Consider the following 21,235-nt stretch of genomic DNA (forward strand, 5'->3'; position numbering starts at 1 on the left):
ATTGATACCCAGAACTTGTCTCAAAGTTTTCTAAAAGTAGATTAACTGGTAGCTACCTTTAGCTGTCAAGCCCAATGAAATACACTGCTGCTAGTGTATTCAAGCACTCATACCCAATATAGAAAAATAATCCACTAAGTAGATGAAAATGCCCATACAGTCAGAATATTCCTTTGTTCAGTGATAGAGGAACATAAATAGATATAAAATACATTTGTTCATTGGACAATAAAACATAGTTTCCTACACATCTTTTCCTTCATATTCTAAATCTATTCAACTCAAGAAATAAAATTCATAGCCAACTTTTTTTCCCCTTTTTCCTTACCCTTCTACCCTTCTACATTTAATCTGTCGAAGTTTCATAGATTTAATCTCCTAAATATATTTTGTTTCATTCCTTTCCACTGCCTTAGTCAAAGATCTCATAATTTCTCACCAGAATCATTGGAATAATCCAATTGATCTTCCTACTACCAGATTTGCTCCTGTCCCTTGTTTTAACCAGATAATTGCATGAGTTAACTTTCTAACACAAAACATCTGATGACCTTCTCATGTCTACAGAATGAAAGCCCAAAATGCTTAGCATGGTACATGAGCCTTTTAAATCTTCACTCAACCTTGATTTCTGGCCTCCCCTGCCACTTCTGAGTTTGATCCTGATTTTCTTTTCTACTGAACTCTTTTCTGTACTTTATTTTTTGTGCTGTCTTAAATTCTTTGTGCAAAGAGTTATGATATAAATAATTCCAGTTAATAAGACAATGTAAAAGGGATTTTACGTGATATAGAAAACTAGAATAATGAAAAAATGAGGATAGTTCTTTATTGTGGGTATCTCAAGATATAGATGCAATTATATAATCTAGTGCCATCTAGTGGTAAGTACTTTGAGTTTTCTTTCCATAACCCACTGAGGAACTTTCAATGCACTTCAACACCTCTTTCCCTGCCTACTGTCATTGCACTGATCATTGAATTTTTGAAAATTGTACTTACCAAGTTTTTTTTTTTAAAGCTCCAACAGCTTCTGGTTTCATAAATGTACCTAAATACTGTCATAACTTGCAACTCAAACAAAAGAGTCTCAAATTGGGATTGGAATGCCATATTCAAAGAATTACAGAGATTTTCAGGTATTAACAAATTAAAACCTGAGGAGTTAGTTTTACTATTTTTAATTCTTTTGAAAAGTAAAATTAACTCTATAGTTATCAGTGACTTAGGAATTCTTTTACTCTCTCTTACTCCCTTCATTTCTTATAGGGTGACTGAGATAAATGTCAGGCTCTGTATTAGATATTCTTTGCACTTATGAATTGAAGTTTTCAGATGACTAATGATAGCTTTTGGCTAACTATTGCACTTTTTTCTAGGTTCTTGTTTAGCTGAGCAATAGGATATAAGCAGCGGTGTGCTGGTAAATATTTGACAATCAGCTCTCCAAAGGAAAACAAACAAACCTTGATTTATAGCATTTACCTATTTTCATGATATAAATTACTATGTCCCAACATGGCTGATTTTCAGGTACCAATGTGACTTCACTGACCACAGAGCTGGGAGATGTTTTACAATAGGCTGCTGGTGATGTACTACTGGATAAGGAAGTATGATGTGTACTATAATATTCTGCCTCTTTCATTTGAAGTCACTCTCCTCTTGGCTTATATTTATTAGTAAATCTGTACATATTTTCTGTTCTTACACCTTTCTCACTTGTTTAGTTTCTACTAAAATAGCAGCCAGGTTACTAATGACCCCAGATATCTTAGAATTCTCACTGGAGACGAGTCTTTCTCTGGCCTCAGTTAGCAGTGTGTTTAGTTATATATGACATGTATTTTATAGCCACATGTTTAGATAAAGAAGGAGTTTTATGTTTTCCTCAGATAAAAACAAGTCTGGAGAAGGCAGCTCGAGGATAGTAGTACAACTGCTCGAGGAAATCAGTAGAGACCTATGCTTTTTGTTATTGTTGTGTCCTGCCCTGCCACCCACAGTATGTACATTTCAAACTCATGGTTAGAAAAGATCTGTTGAGTTATAGGAACAGGAAGGACCACATTCTAGTCCAAAAAGGAGGAAGTGCAAAGTATGAAAGATGTATGCCGGCTGACTCTATCTCTTTTCGTTAGGCATAAATAGCTTTGTAGAGGTTGCATCTAGTCAACCTCTGACTGTTATTGACCTGAGCTATGTCATGTGACCACCCATAGCCACAAAAGAGCCTGGCATATAAGTATTTTAGACTAGACACACTGTTGATCTGAATAAAGTTAGGATTCTATTTTTAAGAAAGAAATGAGGTTGAGATCTATTTGGTAGCCAGCCAGCTATGTCTGCCACAGTCTGTTTTACCTTTGGTCCTGGTTCAACCCTATGAACTACATAAACCTTAATTTCTTACTGCTATCTCCTCAATTTACAGTTTAAGCAAAGTGTATTTTGAACCCTAAATCATAAAGTCCTGTGTTCAATAGAATGGCTTTAACATAATGCAATTCTAGACTTACCTGGTATATAGGATACCCTTCTTTCTCACTCCTTGCTCCCTTCCATGTGGAGAGAGCTGTGCTAGAATAATATTCCTGGCTCCTTCAACTCCCTGTTCTACTCTGCCCTCAGGGAAAAGGAAGTAAACATAAGTAGCTCTTTTCCTTTTCTCTTTCTCTTGGGAACAAGCTGCATATGAAATAGCATGCATTTTCTTCTGTTCCTGCCTTAAATTTTATAGGGATAAGCTATAAAGTAGTCTTAAACCAGTGTTGTCTGTGCCTGAATAGGTGTGTTTTTATGATTTTGAGGCTTCTAGAAAATCCACTTTTACATAGATGTAGGCCAATTCTCCAAATTCAGTGTTACCAGTAATAGAAGTTATACTTCTTTCATACTCTGTTTACCTCTTCTATGTGTTTCTGAATTAGCTTAAAGGTTGGGGTGAGGGATACCATAATGTAAATTATTTAATAAAAGCAGCTTGTTGCTATTGCTTGAGACATGTTGAGTGTGACTTCTTTTAATCACTTTCTAGCCTAAATAGAACAAGTCTAATGTCATAATTATCATATGAAATTTAATATTAAACATGTAATCTTGTGATTGTTGACCACAGAAAGAGATTTTGGTTTCATTAAATGACTATTTTTAGTATAAAATGAGAAATGATGGGAATGTGAACTGGTGCAGTCACTCTGGAAAGCAGTATGGAGATTCCTCAAAAAGTTAAAAATAGAACTACCCTACGATCCAGCAATTACTAGACATTTACCCAAAGAATAGAAAAATGCTAAGAGTATTATATTAAGCAAAGTAAGTCAGTCACAGAAAGACAAATACCATCTGATTTCACTCATACGTGGAGTTTAAGAAACAAAACAAGCAAAGGTGGGGAAAAAAAGAGAGAGAGAGAGAGAGAGACGGAGGCAAATCAAGAAACAGACTCTTAACTATAGAGAATAAACTGATGGTTACCAGAGGAGAAGTGAATAGAGGGAAGGGTGAAATAGGTGATGGGGAGTAAGGAGTGCACTTGCTGTGATGGGCACTGGATATTTGTTTACCTGATTGAAAACTCCAGGGATCCCTGGGTAGCGCAGCGGTTTGGCGCCTGCCTTTGGCCCAGGGCGCGATCCTGGAGACCCGGGATCGAATCCCACATCGGGCTCCCGGTGCATGGAGCCTGCTTCTCCCTCTGCCTGTGTCTCTGCCTCTCTCTCTCTCTCTCTGTGACTATCATAAATAAATAAAAAAAAAAATTAAAAAAAAAGAAAACTCCAGAAGTAAATGTTACTTCAGTTGGAATTGATCCTGAATATCATTTGACATAATTCAAGACTTAATTTCTTTCTTCTTTTAATTGTCACTAGGTGTCACTAAATTTTATGACTTCATTTTGGGAACAGTACCCCAGCTCATGAGCTTAAATTGATTTCAGTAGCTCAGAGAGTGACATGAATCCTCAATCATAAAATAGGAATCTGTGTCTCAGCACTGTCAGAGAGATGTTTTTAAGTCACTGTGATTGGACAAGCTTAGGTCATTGTACTAGTCATGAATGAGGATGATAACATGCAGGGATGATGCTCTGCTAATCATGGTGCACCCCTAGGGCAAGCGAGGTCAATCCAAACTACAAAGCTGAGAGTGGAGGAGATATTCCTTCCCTTCTAAAGAAGAAGAGAAATCAGTGACAGAGCCAGCAACAGATATTCATTATAGTTGTTTCCAGAGTATATTTCCTATTGTCTTCATTTAGAAGATTTTAAGTAACCCCAAAATTCTCCTATTTTTTGCTTTCTACCTGACATAGTTTTAGAGAGTAGGCATAAATTAAAGGTTAAAGAAATAATTTCACTGTGTGGTATTATTTTCTATTAGTTACTTTAAAAATTGCTTAAGAAACTTTGCCATAAAGTAGTAAAATACATAATTTATCTGGCAGCATTTATATTTAAAAACATGTCCACGTTGAAAAGAAAGTCCTAACTCCAGCGTCTGATCTGATCTTCATGGTTTCAGACATGCCTCTTAAACACCTCTTCCAATGTGGTGTTTAAAAGAGAACATTGTTTTAAATATTACGAAACCACACAAAGGCACTTAAGCCTTCTTTCACAAAGCTCAGCTGCTGCAGTGGCTCCCATCACATTCTGCTTCATGTTATTTGGAGTTGAGCTCCAGTATGCATCATACTTTTGGGGGGGATGTGGAGTGGCTAGCTGTAACACAACACTGGCAGAGGAAATTTGTAGAGGAGTATGGGAGATAAGCTGGTAAGAGGCTAAAAGAGATTTATTGAAGGGAGTATTACCTCAAGGAAATAATTATTAAAAAGAGGATGTTCTATGGAACACAATATGGGGTGCAATGCTACCTTCTTCAACTCCTCAGTACACCTTCCTTAAAATTTCCATTATATTTTAATACTTCTATGGTATAAATATATGGGTTTGGGGTAGACTTTCTTAGACTGGGAATGGAGTGAAAACAGTGGTACCATGAACTTGGTACCAAGAGTCATTTATTACTTTCAGCCGGTTTTCTTTTTAATTTTATTTATTATTTATGATAGTCACACACACACACACACACACACACAGAGAGGCAGAGACACAGGCAGAGGGAGAAGCAGGCTCCATGCACCGGGAGCCGGACGTGGGATTCGATCCCAGGTCTCCAGGATCGTGCCCTGGGCCAAAGGCAGGCGCCAAACTGCTGCGCCACCCAGGGATCCCACTTTCAGTCAGTTTTAAGACAGTCTACTAAAGATTCCATTTCATAGTATTTTACGAGTCTTAAAGAATTAAGGAATCAAGGGTATCTAGCTTCCAAGAAAATACACTGCATATGTAAACAGTGGGGCTGATTGATGCATAATTTGAAGCAATGCAATATTGCTATAGATGGTGAAGGAACAGCAACAGATCATGCCGGCACGCAGATGTTAGGTTCTGTTTTGTCTGTTTGAGGAAGAACATTCTGTTAGCTTGAAGATAAATCAGGTTTCTTTAATTGGTCTAATAGTCATATCTGAAGGTGAAGATCATGCAGAAATAATTTGTGCCTGTTCCTTTAGCTTCATGTCAAGATAGATAGCATGCTGTGTGTGTATTTATTTGATACGAGAACATACAGGAATTATCAGAAAACTTCTGTTACTTCAAATACTGGTATAATGATGGTTTCCCCATTTTTTTTTTTAAATTTATTCATGAGAGACACAGAGAGAGAGGCAGAGACACAGGCAGAAGGAGAAGCAGGCTCCATGGAGGGAGCCCGATGTGGGACTCGATCCCGGGTCTCCAGGATCACACCCTGGCTGCAGGCGGCGCTAAACCGCTGCGCCACCGGGGCTGCCCGGTTTCCACATTTAAATAAAATATATTTTGTGTTTTTGTCTTTGTTTTTATTTTGTCATGGTAGTTGTTTTATAGAGTTCTGTATTGAGTTGCTTATCATCAGTTCTCTTCCAAGAAAAATCTTATTTAGCAAGAGCTTTCTTTGTACTTGTTACTCTTGAAAATAATCTCAATTGTATTCTCATGCAGGCTGGTCGGAGGCTACTTGACAGAACTGTACCTCTGATTTTTAAGGATTCTTTCTGTTCTGCTACGACAGTCTGTTTGTTGATTCCTGACCTCTTCCTCTCTGCCCCTCCCTATGCACTTTTCTCCACATCTCTGAAAATGTCACTTAAATATTTGAATCACTTACAAATCAACAGAATTGCATAGAAAAAAAATTCAGTAGCTGGGAGATTGAAGAGGTTGATATTCTCAAAATTCATGTATAGAAGGCACATCTTTTTCTTGTTCCCTTGGGAGCGATAGTTTTCAGTAATTTATGAGTATTTTTTAAGATAAAATACACACAAAAAAGGAAAACAATTAGTATGTGTTTTGTCTAATCCTTTTATGTTTCTATTGTAGATAGGCTGGTCAAATAGGGCAGATGTCATTTATTTTTATCATAGTGTAAAAAATACCTTGCTTATATAGCTTTATTTGTATATTCAATAAATATTTATTGAGTATCTACTGTGAGCCAGGTATTTGAATCAAGTGATCAGAACAGTGATCCCTGCCTGCCACTTGCAAAATGTACATAACAGGAAACAGTAAATGAATAAAACATATACCATAATTACAAGACTATAAATGTTATGAAAAAGATTTAAAAAATAAAGCAGGCTAAGGAGGATTGGGATTGGGAATGTAGGGGCTGGAAACAAGTTGAGGTACTAAATAAAGGGGTCAGGGTAAGCCTCCTTGAGAAATTGAGATTTGAGGGATGAATAAAGAAGGTCTCTACTGACTCGAAGACTAGAAGATGTCTGCTGATATGTGGACAAGCAGCATCCCTGGTAGAGAGATGGTCCTCACTTTAGGATCATTGCTCTGGCAATGAGAGGTCCAAGGAAGCCATGGTGGCTGGATCTGAGTGAGTCAAGGGGAGTGGTAGGGGAGTGGTAGGGAAGGAGGCCAGAGAGTGACGGGTGCCAGATCCCATAGGCCTTGTCAGCAAAATGAGCTACTACTGACAGGTTTCAAGCATACTTTCAAGCATACTTACTTTCTTTCTGCTGTGCTAATATTGAGCTGAAGAGGGCACACAGTAAGCAGAGACCAATTTTAGGAAATTTTTGCAGTAATTCACAGGAGAAATGATGATAACTTCTTTAGACTTGTGCCAGAGGAGGTGATGAGATGGTGAGAAGCATTTGGATTTTGGATATATATAGGTAGATCCTGTAGAACTTCCTCATGGATTGGACAAGCAATTGAAGGAAAAGAATTACCATGAACTGAGATGGAATATTCTGCTTATCCTTAAACCCACTTATCTCTATTTCTCATATTTTAAAACACTGTATGATTCTTTTTCCCAAGAAGGAAATAAATACTTAGGATGAAAATTAATGATATACTTTTTTTTTTTAAAGATTTTATTTATTCATGAGAGACACACACACACACACAGAGGCAGAGACATAGGCAGAGGGAGAAGCAGTCTCCCTGCGGGGAGCCTGATGTAGGACTCGATCCAGGGACTTTGGGATCATGCCCTGAGCTGAAAGCAGATGTTCAGCCGCTGAGCCACCCAGGTGTCCCAATTATATACATGTTTGGTTTGCAGATAAGCTGCATCTGTTTTTTAATTTGATATGTATTTCTGCTTGTGTTTGTTTCCTTTTAACGGAGGAGATTTCTCTTCTCTGAGTAACAATACTTGTAGGCCTCAACCCCAGATCTGTAAGTTGTCTTTTTTGAACAAATAGAAAAAGGAGAGAATGCGATAGGTGCATTAGACCAATAATTGGAGTTCAATAAAGGAACTTTACAATTAACATAAAGGTTTCAGGGAAGTATTGGATAAAATAACTCTTTCTGGGGGTTTTCACCGATGATTATAGAAGTAGTTGTTAGCTAAATTTATTTTTACTTTGCTTCCTCTTCTTTTTCTCCTGTCTTGCTCATTGTATTCTTTGTATTTTTCTGTTTTCCATAAATATCATAAGGTTGTTTCTAAGGCTGTCATAAACTCAGAAAGAGTACCTTAAAGAAAGAGAATAAAATCACTACAAATTGAAATTGTCTTCTGGTATAGACTGGCTCCTACTGTTTGTGGGTTTTTTGTTTTGTTTTGTTTTGGTTTGGTTTTTGTTGTTTTCTGTTTTGACATGGCAGTTTTGGGAGGGATAGTGGCAAGCAGGAATTGGCCCAATGGGTTATGATAGGGGAGCATCATTTGTGCACCATTTCCTAGGGATTTTAATATCCTCATCTTTAAAATATAAGTTGAAAATATTGTCATGAATAAAATGAGAGTTAATTTAAACTGGTATCTGATTCATAGAATATTTTGTACTTATGAAAATTATAAATATTCTCATGAAAACTTTTTAAATCCCAAATTGAGTCCTCATAAATTTGAATGCATGGGAAGTACTTACCCAAGGAATTAAGAAAAAACATACAAAAGTAAAGAGTTAAAAATGGGGAAAATAGTCCTAAGAGGAAAATATACCTCTCAAAGGGTAAGGAGGAGGAAATTAGAGACCTAGAGAGATGGATATAGAGTAAACATATTAGGAATGATATGAATGAAATTCTGAGGTGGGCTACTAAGAGGATCAGGAGACAAGGTTGAGTAAAGGAGAGTACTGGCAGCGGAGTGTGTAGTATAGTTGGGATGACACTGGCAAGAGAACTCAGGCAAGTGGGAAAGTGAATGGAAGGAAAAAAGGAAGCTTATATACCATTGTATCAACTATAATCTTGTGTCAGAATCTTCTGGACTTACCAGCATGGAATAATCAAAATATTCTGGCAAAACTTTTTTCCCTTCGATTTGATATGAACTATGGGGTCTAAATGCTTTGATTTTGTTATTGGTTAGCATTCCTATGAAAATGATTGATCTTGGGGCAGCCTGGGTGGCTCAGCGGTTTTGCGCCACCTCCAGACCAGGGTGTGATCCTGGAGACCTGGGATTGAGTCCCACGTCGCGCTCCCTGCATGGAGCCTGCTTCTCCCTCTGCCTGTGTATCTGTCTCTGTCTCTCTCTGTCTCTCTCTGTGTGTGTGTCTCATGAATAAATAAATAAAATATTAAAAAAAAAAGAAAATGATCTTTAAATATTTATCACTTTTGTCTCAGTAAGCTACAAGTCTTTGTTAGGAATCTCAGTGAATAAAAACCACTTTGTCTGTCCCCACTGCCCCTCCACAATCTCTCCAAGACTTATTTTTTTATTTCTTTTTAAAGATTTTATTTATTTATGAGAGACACACAGAGAGAGGCAGAGACATAGGCAGAGGGAGAAGAAAGCTCCCCATGGGGAGCCTGATGTGGGACTCAATCCCAGGACCTTGGGATCATGACCTGAGCCGAAGGCAGATGTCTGACAAATTGAACCACCCAGTTACTCCTCCAGACCCATGTTTAAACTTGAAATTCAGGGAACCAAAAACAGCAAGAACTTTCTCATCTTTCCCCACACTTCAAACATTGGCCTTTCTCAGTACTATATAAGTTTATTTGGAATCACTTAAACGAATTATTTCCTGTGCCATTACACCTCTGGGGAAAGCATTCTTTTAGTGAAGATTAAGCAACTTATTGAATAATTGAAAAGAAATTATAGACCTACTAAACCATCAGCAATGTTTATTGTCACTATATATTTTATAGGGACAGCAATGCAGTGGACTCCAATAGCAAACACAATGAATTCTGTTATTTTTGTAATACTGTAATTCACGTAGGAGAAGTGGTTCACAATTTTCTCAATCTATCTGTTTTAGTATAGTGCCCGGAAATGCCATGGACGTAGGATGCATTTGGTATTCAGTATTGTGAGGCACTAATCAGCTAAGTACCGTAATCCTCCTTACAGGGTACATTCTTACTTGACCTGGAGCTATATCCAGCCACATAGTAACAGCATTAAAGAATAACCTTTTTCTTAACAGGCCCATCACTACAGGATTTTGTGACTCCATCCATGAATGAATGTTGTTTTATGTGTTTATGTTTTATTTAATAATTCAGTTTTGAAATAAAATGATTGCAAGCAAGTAGAGACTTTCAAATCATCTGATTAAGGATGGATCCTATGATTTTGCTAGAGCTAGAAGGATTAAATGAAAGCACTGCCTGGCACAGTGTTGATGTATTTTTATCAACATGATGCTTCATGCTCGACAGATGTGCATTGATTGAGCAAAAGGTAAAACTAAAAAATGTATTAGATGTTGTGATGTGATTTGTAAAAAAAAGTTTGGTCTTTTTTGGTGTGTTTTTTGATGAATATAAATTGTTTGATTTATTAGAAGCTTCTTGTAGGAATTCTAGGCATGGGAACTATATATTTCATATTTTATAGGATCCTATATTTCTGTTAAATCCTGGATTTAATGTGTCTTAATTGCTTTAAATTTCAGAATTTGATTACAATGTTATGTTTAAACTATATGGTTAGAGTTGTATAATTGAATTAATGAACTATCATTTTAATTGATTTAGCAATAACCATGCTTTATAAAGCTTTTAAAAAGATGGAGTTTTTCCCCAGATTATTGGTTCTTCAAATATTATTTCTGTTATTTATAAGTGACAATCATTTAATGATCTCTACTAACAAAGATTATGAGTAAGGGATTTTCTCTATAGGTAGTGCTTAATTGAATAGCATAAATTTGAATTTGCAGAAATTAGTCATCTTCAAATTCTTTACTTTCAGTATCATGATTCTTAAAAATTATATAGGTATTCAGAGTTAAAAGTATACAAATATTAAAGCTTAAAGTTTCCATATAAGCATTCACTGTCCTTAAAATTGTTTTGAGATGTTTTATACAACCTATATTTTCAGAGGCTTGATGATTAGTTTGTAGTATATATAGTCAATATTGTAGGTGGTATAATAACACAAACCACACAGCATGGTAAAAGTTGTAAATATGAAAATAGAAACTATGGTGAAAACACATTGTAAATACAGTATGTAATTGAGACTACCTTTGGGAAATTGTTCAAAGTGACTTTAATTGAGAAATAAGTTTTTTATTTGGAGTTTCCCTATCAGTAAGCCTGATTTTTATACACGGAGCTTTAAAGAGACTAATTGGTAGACTTTCTTGCTCAAACTCTTATGCCTAATCAGAATGACATTTATAATGGAGTATACAGCTAGAATATTTAGAAACATTGAATAGTCTGTATGACAAAAAATTATAAGCAATGAACAGAAATGCTACTTATTAACTTATATTTTCAATATTTCCATATGTGATTTTTTTATAAACTAGATCTGGATAAGACCCCTGTGATATGGGGAAAGAGAGAATAACTTAACAACCTAGATTTCAGTAAAAAGAGGTAAGATGAACAATATTAGGTGAATATAAAGTGAATACAAATATATACTGATATTGTTATATCAGAAATAGGGATGGACTGATGCATAGGAGTAAAAAATAAGGACCTATATAATGTCACGAATATATTTTATTCTAAGGAAGGGCATAATTTTGGATTTTGCCTCTTAATTTCTCAGTGTCTTTGAAGGATTAAGGAAATAAAGCATCTTAAATAAATTGCTCCATTCTTCTGAATTATAAAATATGGGTGAAATACTGTTAAATGCTTTATGATTGCTTAGAGAATTGTACAATTTATCATTAAATTCTTTAACTATTAAATGTTTTCTACCTGATTATAATAAATGCTAAGACTTGCTTATAGAGGACAGTAGCAAAGGTAGAGATTAAACTGCTTGAATTTTCATGGGCTTTCTTCAGGTTCCGAAAAAAAATAGTGTCTAAAAACACAGCAGTTTTAATTTAAAAGAGAGTATATATAAAATAACTCATGATCTAGTTGGCAAAATCATTTGGCAGAATATTTTAATATTTTGGAGTTAATTGATAGATTCTTCATTGTTTGGTAAGAGTAGTCATAGAATAAAATCTTGCCTTGCTCCTAGCATAGCTTTAATATAGTACCTGAAAACACATTTTTTAAAACTTTATTCTGTGTTAAGTAACAGTGACAATAGTTATTCCAATTTCAGAAGTCATGAGCACTATTCTATTTTTACTTAAATCCAGTACAAATCAGTCTACAGTATGATTCACATGCTTCAGGCAAATTTCATAATCTCTAGAAAATGTGATTGTTGGAATTAATATTGAATTCAATATTTCTAAGGTATGATTTTTCAAAAGCACTTAGATGACTTGTTAAGTGCTAATTAATAATAAACTTTCTTTTGAACTGAATTCTATGATAAATATTCTTTTTTATCAAACAAATAAAATATATTTCCTATATCATAAAGGCTTACTATATTCACTTTATTTATACCCTACTTTCAGAAATTTATGTTAATTCCTCAGGAAATGAAGTGTTTCTTTTCTTACCCCTACCTCTGTTCTATAATAACAAGTGTGATGTTAAATATATTGTGAGAAATCCTTAATGTACAAAGAGGTTTTGTTCTAAATGTTTAATTGTAAAGTGACTGGCACTCTAAATATATTTTTCCAAAGAAATCATTTAATAAGCAATTGCTGGATTTTGAAGCCCAACAACAAAAGTCCAATGAACATATAAAATACACTACTATAAAATAGTTCCTTCCTTTTACCTATGCTGGGTGCTATTACTGCCAAGGGAGCAATAGGAGAAAGAGAAGAGCTAGACTATTTTAGCCCATCAGTGGGTTTGAGTGTAGAAGAAAACAGCCTATCATGAAAAGTAGAGTCATCTAAGGGAGAATGAATCAGTTCTTTAATTTGACAAATGTTTTTCAAGTACCTACTACGTGCCAGCTTTTTTTTTTTTTTTTTTTTTTATTTTTTTTTTTCGTGCCAGCTTATATAGATCCAGGTTGCTGCTCCTCGTGAACCTCAATGTTTTAGAGTATTGTAGACATTCTTGGATAGTAATGGACACGATTACCTAGGGCAGAGGTACTGTGAGGAGGAAAGGCCGTTGTCAGGTTGAATTGCCTTCGAAATATCCAATTTCCTGCTTCACATTTTCTCAATTTTTTTACTTTCTTACATGGCCTTAAGTCCCACATGTTAGAGATTAATTTGTATTAAAAATCTTAAAGCATATAAGTATTTTTGATAATATTATAAAGCCAATATACATTCATTCTGATTTAATCTGGTTGTTTTTCTTTTGATTCCCAACTGAGATCAAGGACAATGAGGAAATGGAATTTACTCAGTTTGAGAGCAGGAAATCTTTTGCAAAGGAGGGGTACATGAAAAAGGCTTGGTTGGCTACTTTTAGGTGGGTTCTAGAGATGAACTATCTTGGAAAAATATTTGATTTAGTACAACAAGAATTTAGTAGATTTTATATTTTATAAAACAGCTTTAAGTAAAAAAAGAAAGAAAGAAAATAATAGCAACCTAATGATAATAACGAAAACATTTCCAATGAAGTTATATATTTTATAGAAATGGGCAACACTCCATGTAACTACATTACTCTAGTCAAATGTACCTTTTTCAGGAAGACCTTTCTTACTGAAAGTAGCACCCTGAAATTAGAATTTATTTTAACAATGAGAAGATGGTCAAGATGGAAGAAGAGGAGTGGGAGATACAGGCTTCTAGTTACAGAATGAATAAGTCACAGAAATAATAAGCATAACATAGGGAATGTAGTCAAAGATACTGTAATAGCGGCTATGATAACAGATGGTAGCTACACTTGTGGTGAGTACAGCGTTAACAAATAGACAATTTGGATCTCTATGTTGTACACCTGAAGCTAATGTAACATTGTGTGTCAACTATACTCAGGTAAAAAAAAAAAAGTTTTAAAAATAAATAAAGTTTTAAAAAATTGTTTTCTTGTATACCATTATAAATCTGAGAAACACTGGAATCTTACTCTTGGAGAGTATCAATTTCTTGATTTTAAATTTGGTTTATGAATAATCTATATTCTTGGAGACAAATGTATTTATTAACTTAGGTTGGAAAAAAGTAAGATACCAGAATGTATTTGAAATTCCTAACATAAAGTCTGCATCAAATGGAGGTTAGATGGTCAGTTTAGAAGAACTGATGTAGGGCACTTGGGTGGTTCAGTCAGTTATGTGTCTGCCTTCAGCTCAGGTCATGATCTTGGGGTCCTGTGATCGAGCCCCATGTTGGGCTCCCTACTCACTGGGGACTCTGCTTCCTCCTGTCTTTCTGCCTCTTACCTTCCACTCCTGCTCGCGCTCTCTCTCCCTGAAATAAATAAATAGAATCTTTAAAAAGAAAAGTTAAAAAAAAAGAACTGATGTAATTGTTTATTCTTTAGAGTTCCCTAGAGAAATTCTCTTTTACCTCAGTTTTTAAAATATAGTCAGTAGATATAAGTAGACAGTTAATGAGATGTATGTTGAAAATTGGCACCAGTCAGTTATTATATCTTGCCAGAAGTATTATTTTTTGCTATCCTTAAAGCTTTCATTTAGGCGTATTAACTTGATGAAGTCATGGTATCATTATTATAAGATCATAGCTTAACTGATTGAGCCACTCAGGTGCCCCACGTTTCTTTATTCCTAATCTATATTATAATATGTAGCATTTAGATCTTACCTAATACATATTTGTTAAAATAATATATAAGTTAATGTGTATAAGCTATGTTTTTCACTTTAAAATACAGATTCTCAAAGATTAACCAGCCATCTAGGTCAAATAACTAGTTAATAACAAAAGTAGGACTAAGAAACCCAGATCCCTTGATTCTGTTCTTCTTTTTTAGGATAATTGCCACCATGCTAAAGTATTTTTTTCTTTAGTCATATGTATAAAAATGACAGAAAAGTAAAATGAATTATGCATAAATAGATACACATATAAGATATTACGTAGGCCAATACTATAAAATTTATTTTGAGTGCTCTATTTTGATTGTCTATTTTAAAGTATAGGAGTCTATGGTTTTATGTAACAATTATAACTGAAAAGATTTGTTTTTAATTCCTAAATGTTTTATATGTAGATATAAGATATACATGTAAAAAACCCCCAACACATCCACTTGCCTAATCATAAAACATTTAGAACAGACTATTTCCTTCATACTTTGTAATACTTTTGCCTTTATGGTTCTAGGGTAGAGTTTACCTGGCTATGCACTTGTGTGACACTGAAAGGTGGAAGAGTTACAGAAGCCATTATTGTAAAGCAGCAGTTGTTGGCAGGCCCACAGGCTGATGTGAAAGTCTCAGTGGCTCCTGGCAAGCTTCTGTTAACTGACCATCCCAATGCTATAGGCAGCTGAGATAATTGGTGGCAAATTCCCAAAGCTTGAAATTCATAGCAGCTTCTCTAGTGAACATTTTGAGAACCCTTGTCTTTGGTTCTTCAGGCTAAGAACAGCAGCATTAACTTCTTTGGCCTTCATGGCTGGTTCAGTTGTGTAGTTTTTGATTACTGTATTAAAATCCTTTCTACTTAGAAAACCTGGAATGACTTCTGTTTTTATTAACAAATCTTAATTGATACATTGGCAGGCTTTATTTCAGATATGGAGGAAAGGATTTGGTGACACAGGAGAATCTATTTTATTTATTTATTCATTCATTTATTCATTCATTCATTCATGAGACACACACACACACAGAGGCAGAGACACAGGCAGAGGGAGAAGCAGGCTTCATGCAGGGAGCCCAATGTGGGACTGGATCCTGGGACCCCAGGATCACACCCTGAGCCAAAGGCAGACGCTCAACCACTGAGCCACCTAGGTGTCCCAACACAAGAGAATGCAGAGGAGAAGATGATGTTGCTGGGTTAGGTCATTCCACATTATCCTTTCTCTGCTCATGCTTTTAGGCCCCCCAAAACATAACATGTAAGAAATTCACAATGGAGCTAGCTAATGTTGGTCATCTTTAACTTCAACTGACCTCACTTTTTATTATCTCCTGTTCATGTGTCCTGGCAAAAATCCCCATGACAAGTATTCTGAACTTCTGTCATCCTCAGGAATCCAGGTCACTGCTTTTCATAGCTAGTGGTTGACATTATCTGGGTTCATACCAGAAAAGAGGACAGTGTGAATATTTTGTTGACGAAGAGTATTATGCAGATGACAAGGTTCACAAGGTTCACTATGTTCTTCCAGTGTTAGAGGGGCAGGTTGAGAACTTAAAATATGGTCTCTTCCTCTGAGGCTAGAAGGAAGTATGAGTGGTTAGATATGAAGACAAAGGGAAGTATTGAGCTGGCTTTAATTTCAATGAAGACAGAATAAAAATAACAGTCTCTTCTGTTTTCTACAAAGACTTTGTGTGTGTGTGTGTGTCTGTGTGTGTGTGTGTGAGAGATGAATAAGTCATTATTGTTGGTATTTATTTAAATTGTTTATCTCAAGTTAGAGCAATAAAGAAGAGTTGTAGATACAATGATAAGATGAAAATTTGGATGAACCAATACCAGGAGTGATCTAGGTAGCTGATGATTGAAAAATGAATTTTTAAAAAGATTTTATTCATTTATTTATTTGAGAGAGAGAGAGAGAGAGAGAGAGAAGGGGAGCAGAGGTAGAGCAAGCAGACTCTGCACCTAGCATGGAGCCATGGGGCTGCATCTCACAACCCCTAGATCATGACCTGAGCGGAAATCAAGCATCAGATTCTTAGCCGACTGAGCCACCGAAGGGCCCCTATGAAAAATGATTTTTTAGAGCCAGTATTTAATTTTAGTCAGAATGTATTCAACTAGTGAGCCAAATCAGTTTGGCTTCACTATGTTTTCAAGTGACTTCATATCAAGATATTAGGAATAGAGTGTCAGGGGGAACTTTTCAGTTTCTGAATAGCAATTGGGAGATTGTCAGTGTATTGAGCCAAGCAAAGAAATTACAGTGAAGTCCATTTTGCAGCAGCAGTGTATGATGCTGACTCTCTTATTTCAGCACATAAGTATATTCCATATGTAGTGTGTCACGCATTAAAGAACAATATCAAAAGTACCTTTAAATTTTCCTATTTGAACTGAATAAAATATTGGTACAATTTTTGTTATGGCATGACTTTAAAAAGAAATGTTTTAAAAAAGCAAAAGAACTATTTGAATTTAATTTGTCAACCCACAAGTAAATTAATAAAACGTTGAATTGTTTGGACGTTGCTCTTCTCATCATTCTTTTGCCTTGCTTACTTAGGACACGAAGTCCATCAATATCCAGAGATCAGAATAGAAGATACGACCAAAGAGAAGAAAGAGAAGAATATTCACAGTATGCTACTTCAGATAACGCCATGCCTAGATCTCCATCAGATTATGCTGACAGGAGGTCTCAGCGTGAACCTCAGTTTTATGAAGAGTCTGACCACATAAATTACAGGGACTCCAACAGGAGAAGTCATAGGCATTCCAAAGAATACATTGTAGATGATGAGGACGTGGACAGCAGAGATGAATATGAAAGGCAAAGGAGAGAGGAGGAATACCAGGCGCGCTATCGAAGTGATCCGAATTTGGCCCGTTATCCAGTAAAGCCGCAGCCCTATGAAGAACAAATGCGTATTCACGCTGAAGTGTCCAGAGCAAGGCATGAGAGGAGGCATAGTGATGTTTCTTTGGCAAATGCTGAACTGGAAGACTCTAGGATTTCTATGCTGAGGATGGAACGACCATCAAGGCAAAGATCTATATCTGAACGTAGAGCTGCCATGGAAAATCAGCGGTCTTACTCAATGGAAAGAACTCGAGAGGCTCAGGGACCAAGTTCTTATCCACAAAGGACCACAAATCATAGTCCTCCCACCCCCCGGAGAAGTCCAATACCCATTGATAGACCGGACATGAGACGTACTGACTCATTGAGGAAACAACACCACTTAGATCCTAGCTCTGCTGTGAGGAAAACCAAACGGGAAAAGATGGAAACAATGTTAAGGAATGATTCTCTCAGTTCAGACCAGTCAGAGTCAGTGAGACCTCCACCACCAAAGCCTCATAAATCAAAGAAAGGAGGTAAAATGCGTCAGGTTTCATTGAGCAGTTCAGAGGAGGAATTAGCTTCCACACCTGAATACACAAGTTGTGATGACGTTGAGATTGAAAGTGAGAGTGTAAGTGAAAAAGGTAAGTGCTGTCTTCTCACCACACTTTCCCTGGAGTTGATTTTCTTAAGGGCTTTCTTTTTAGGTTGTATTTGTGATAAACATTTAATAGATATTACTATGTTTATTTTAAAAGATTCTTAATGGTGCCAGTTATGTGAAGAAAGGTTCAAGTTTTAAAAAGTAACTATCTTCTGTTGTTCATGAGGAAGAGAAATCTACTGATTTTTTTTTACAAAAACTGTTTTGTTATTTCTGAAAATTTTCTTGCATCACTTATGGTATCTTAAAAAATACCTATTAGGTATAGTTGTAAAATAACATCTTGTGTGTGTTTCAAAGTATTTGTTATAGAATATCTGAAATGTTCCTCAAAGTATAAAGAATGAAATACAAACTATCCATAATCTTTTCCCCCAAATATAACCCTTGTTAACATTTTGTTTTTTTTTCCCCTTTTTCCTATGTGTGTATATTTCACATATTTATAAAATTGGTATCATGCTAAACATAGTTTGTATTCTGATTATTTTCAATTTATATCATATCATTAACTTTTTTTCCAAGCCATTAGATGTTCTTTAGAGATATGTTTTTGAAATGACTACACTTAGTAGTCTATCATATGGTTGTAGCACAAACTAACTGTCCCTTCATTTGGGGGCATTGCAGTTGTTTCCAATTGCTAGCTAGCACAAACAATATTAATGGTTATCTTTACATAAGAATTTTTGCCTAATCCATGAGTATTTCACTAATATATATCCATGCTTTGATTCTTATAAGCTTTTGGTTCAGAAAACCAGCTTGCTTTCCACGTAGGCTGTAACACTCCATACTCCTGTCAGAAGTTAAGTTATCAGGTGCTAAATACCAAATCTTTGCAGTTGAATAGGCTACAAAAATGCTATCTCTTTGTTATTTTAACTTGAATTTGGTTGTGCAGTTGCATGTTTTATATTTTATTGGTGTTTGACATCTTCTATGAATTATCTGTTCATTTCTGTTATTTCTTCTGCCCATGTTCCTATTGGGTATTAGTGTTTCCCTTATTGATTTATAAGAGCGTTTTATGTGGTTAGGATTTTTATCCATTTAACTGTCATCTTTTTCAAATGTATTTCCCATACTGATGTTTATCTACTCATTTTCTGTGGTCATTTGGAAATACTGAATTTAATATAGCTGTCTTTGCATCTTTGTTTTTTTTTTAACCATTTCTTTTATCCATAGATACTCTTTATTCATCCCGAAGTCCGTTACATATTCAGCTGTGTATTTTCTCATGTTTTTATTATTTAATTTTAACCTTTAACTTTTTAATCATTATGTAATTTATTTTGGCATATGCCAAAATACACCTGATATGTGAGTGTCTAACATGAATCCCCTCTACCACCCACCCCTGCCCACCACACACACAATTTTCTGACACCATTTGGTGAATAATTTATTTCTTCATAAGAATCAACAGGACATCAATAAAGGAATTCAAGAAGGCAGCTAGATATGAAATTAATATGGAATTTTTTTGTGCTGTACCAAAATAGTTAGAAAAATGAATGAAAGGCAGTTCCCATTCTGAGCTAAAAACAAGAAATGTTGATTTAAAGAAAACTAATGAGAAATGAGGGGTGCCTACATGAAGAAAGCTATGAAATTACTGAGTGACATAAAGAAAGATAGTCATTGAGTGAGTAGATTCATTTCATGTTCCCAATTGGGAAGGCTAAATATTGTAAAGATGCATGTTCTTTCTAAACAATGTCTTGGGGTTAAGGCCCTAGTAGTTATAGTCCCCTCTGGTGCCTATATTTTTATTTCTACAAGTTAATCTGGAAGGTATGCAGGAGAAAAAAACTTAACTTTTTTTTCCCCTTCTATGCCTTTTAGGCTCACTGGGGTGGGGGATTGATGAAAGATTAACAAGAGAAAAACAAATTTATTCATCACTTGCATTTTGCATACATGTGGGAGCTTTCAGCTACTGTGAAACTTAAAGGAGTAGTTAGAATTTGTGCTCTACAAAAGAATAATAGATTTTTAGAGAAATAAGACAAAAAAAGGAACTTTGAGTTTCTTTCTTTTTTAAAAAATTTTATTTATTCATGAGAGACAAGGAGAGAGAGGGAGGTGCAGAGACACAGGCAGAGAGAAAAGCAGGCTCCAGGTAGGGCGCCTGACGGGGGACTCGACGTGGGACTCGGGACTCGATCTGGAGTCCTGAGGATCATGCCCTGTGTCAAACGCAGCGCTAAACCGATGAGTCACCTGGGCTGCCCGAACTTTGAGTATTTGGGGTAGCAAATCATGGAAAGGTTAAGTGTATGAGGGAACCAAAGGGAAAGAAGGGCTAGCTAGTAAAGTTTGTTACGTAGACTTCTCCGGAGCCATGTCTTGCCTGATAAGAAGTAATTAACTTCTGTCCTTCCTTATAGAGGGCAAGTGGGGGATACCTTTACAAATTTATGTCCTGCTTTTAGGCAAATAGAGGGGAGGGCAGGCAGCTTTTCTTGTGTTTACTTCTTCTCAATTGTCCCATATTCAAAATAACCCCTATTCCAAATGGCATATTAAAACAAATAAATGGGGCAGCCCGGGTGGCTCAGCCCAGGGCGTGATCCTGAAGACATGGGATCGAGTCCCACATCGAGCTTCCTGCCTGGAGGCTGCTTCTCCCTCTGCCTGTGTCTCTGTGTCTCTCATGAATAAATAAACAAAATCTTAAAAAAAGAAAACTATAAAAAATAAATAAATAAAACAAATAAATGATAAGAACATAGAAAACACCACAAAGCAAAAGGGAAGAGATCAATTATTCAACAAATGGGCTTGGGGAAAATGTATATTTAGTGAAAAAAAAGAAACCAAATTAGAGCCTCATTTCATACAAGTTGCACTGAGATTATAAACAATAAGAAAATTGTGTTTATTGGAATAGAAAGGTATAGAAGGAGAAACTGCAGATCTTAATTTTATCATAGGACATATAGAAAGTTTATTTCCCAGAAGCTGTAATATTTCCTTAAATATAGTTAATAACCTTTAGTTTGATTGTTTTCCATTTGTCTGAGTATATCATAATACTAAAAGTTAAGAAAAAGATAGATTGGTTTATCTTTAGTGAATT

General features: G+C 35.6%; 1 protein-coding gene across 48 annotated transcripts in view; it reads left to right on the forward strand.

The window, feature by feature from the left end:
- RIMS2 (regulating synaptic membrane exocytosis 2) overlaps window positions 1-21,235 on the forward strand; it is a 580,692-nt gene that overhangs the window by 231,728 nt on the left and 327,729 nt on the right. For all 48 annotated transcript variants that reach the window (XM_077846871.1, XM_077846876.1, XM_077846877.1 and 45 more), the window contains one exon: window positions 17,202-18,127. In XM_077846871.1, coding sequence (XP_077702997.1) covers window positions 17,202-18,127 — 926 coding nt within the window. The remainder of the gene's footprint in view (window positions 1-17,201; window positions 18,128-21,235) is intronic.

The sequence above is a fragment of the Canis aureus genome, chromosome 14, assembly GCF_053574225.1.
Source record: "Canis aureus isolate CA01 chromosome 14, VMU_Caureus_v.1.0, whole genome shotgun sequence".
Taxonomy (NCBI): domain Eukaryota; kingdom Metazoa; phylum Chordata; class Mammalia; order Carnivora; family Canidae; genus Canis; species Canis aureus.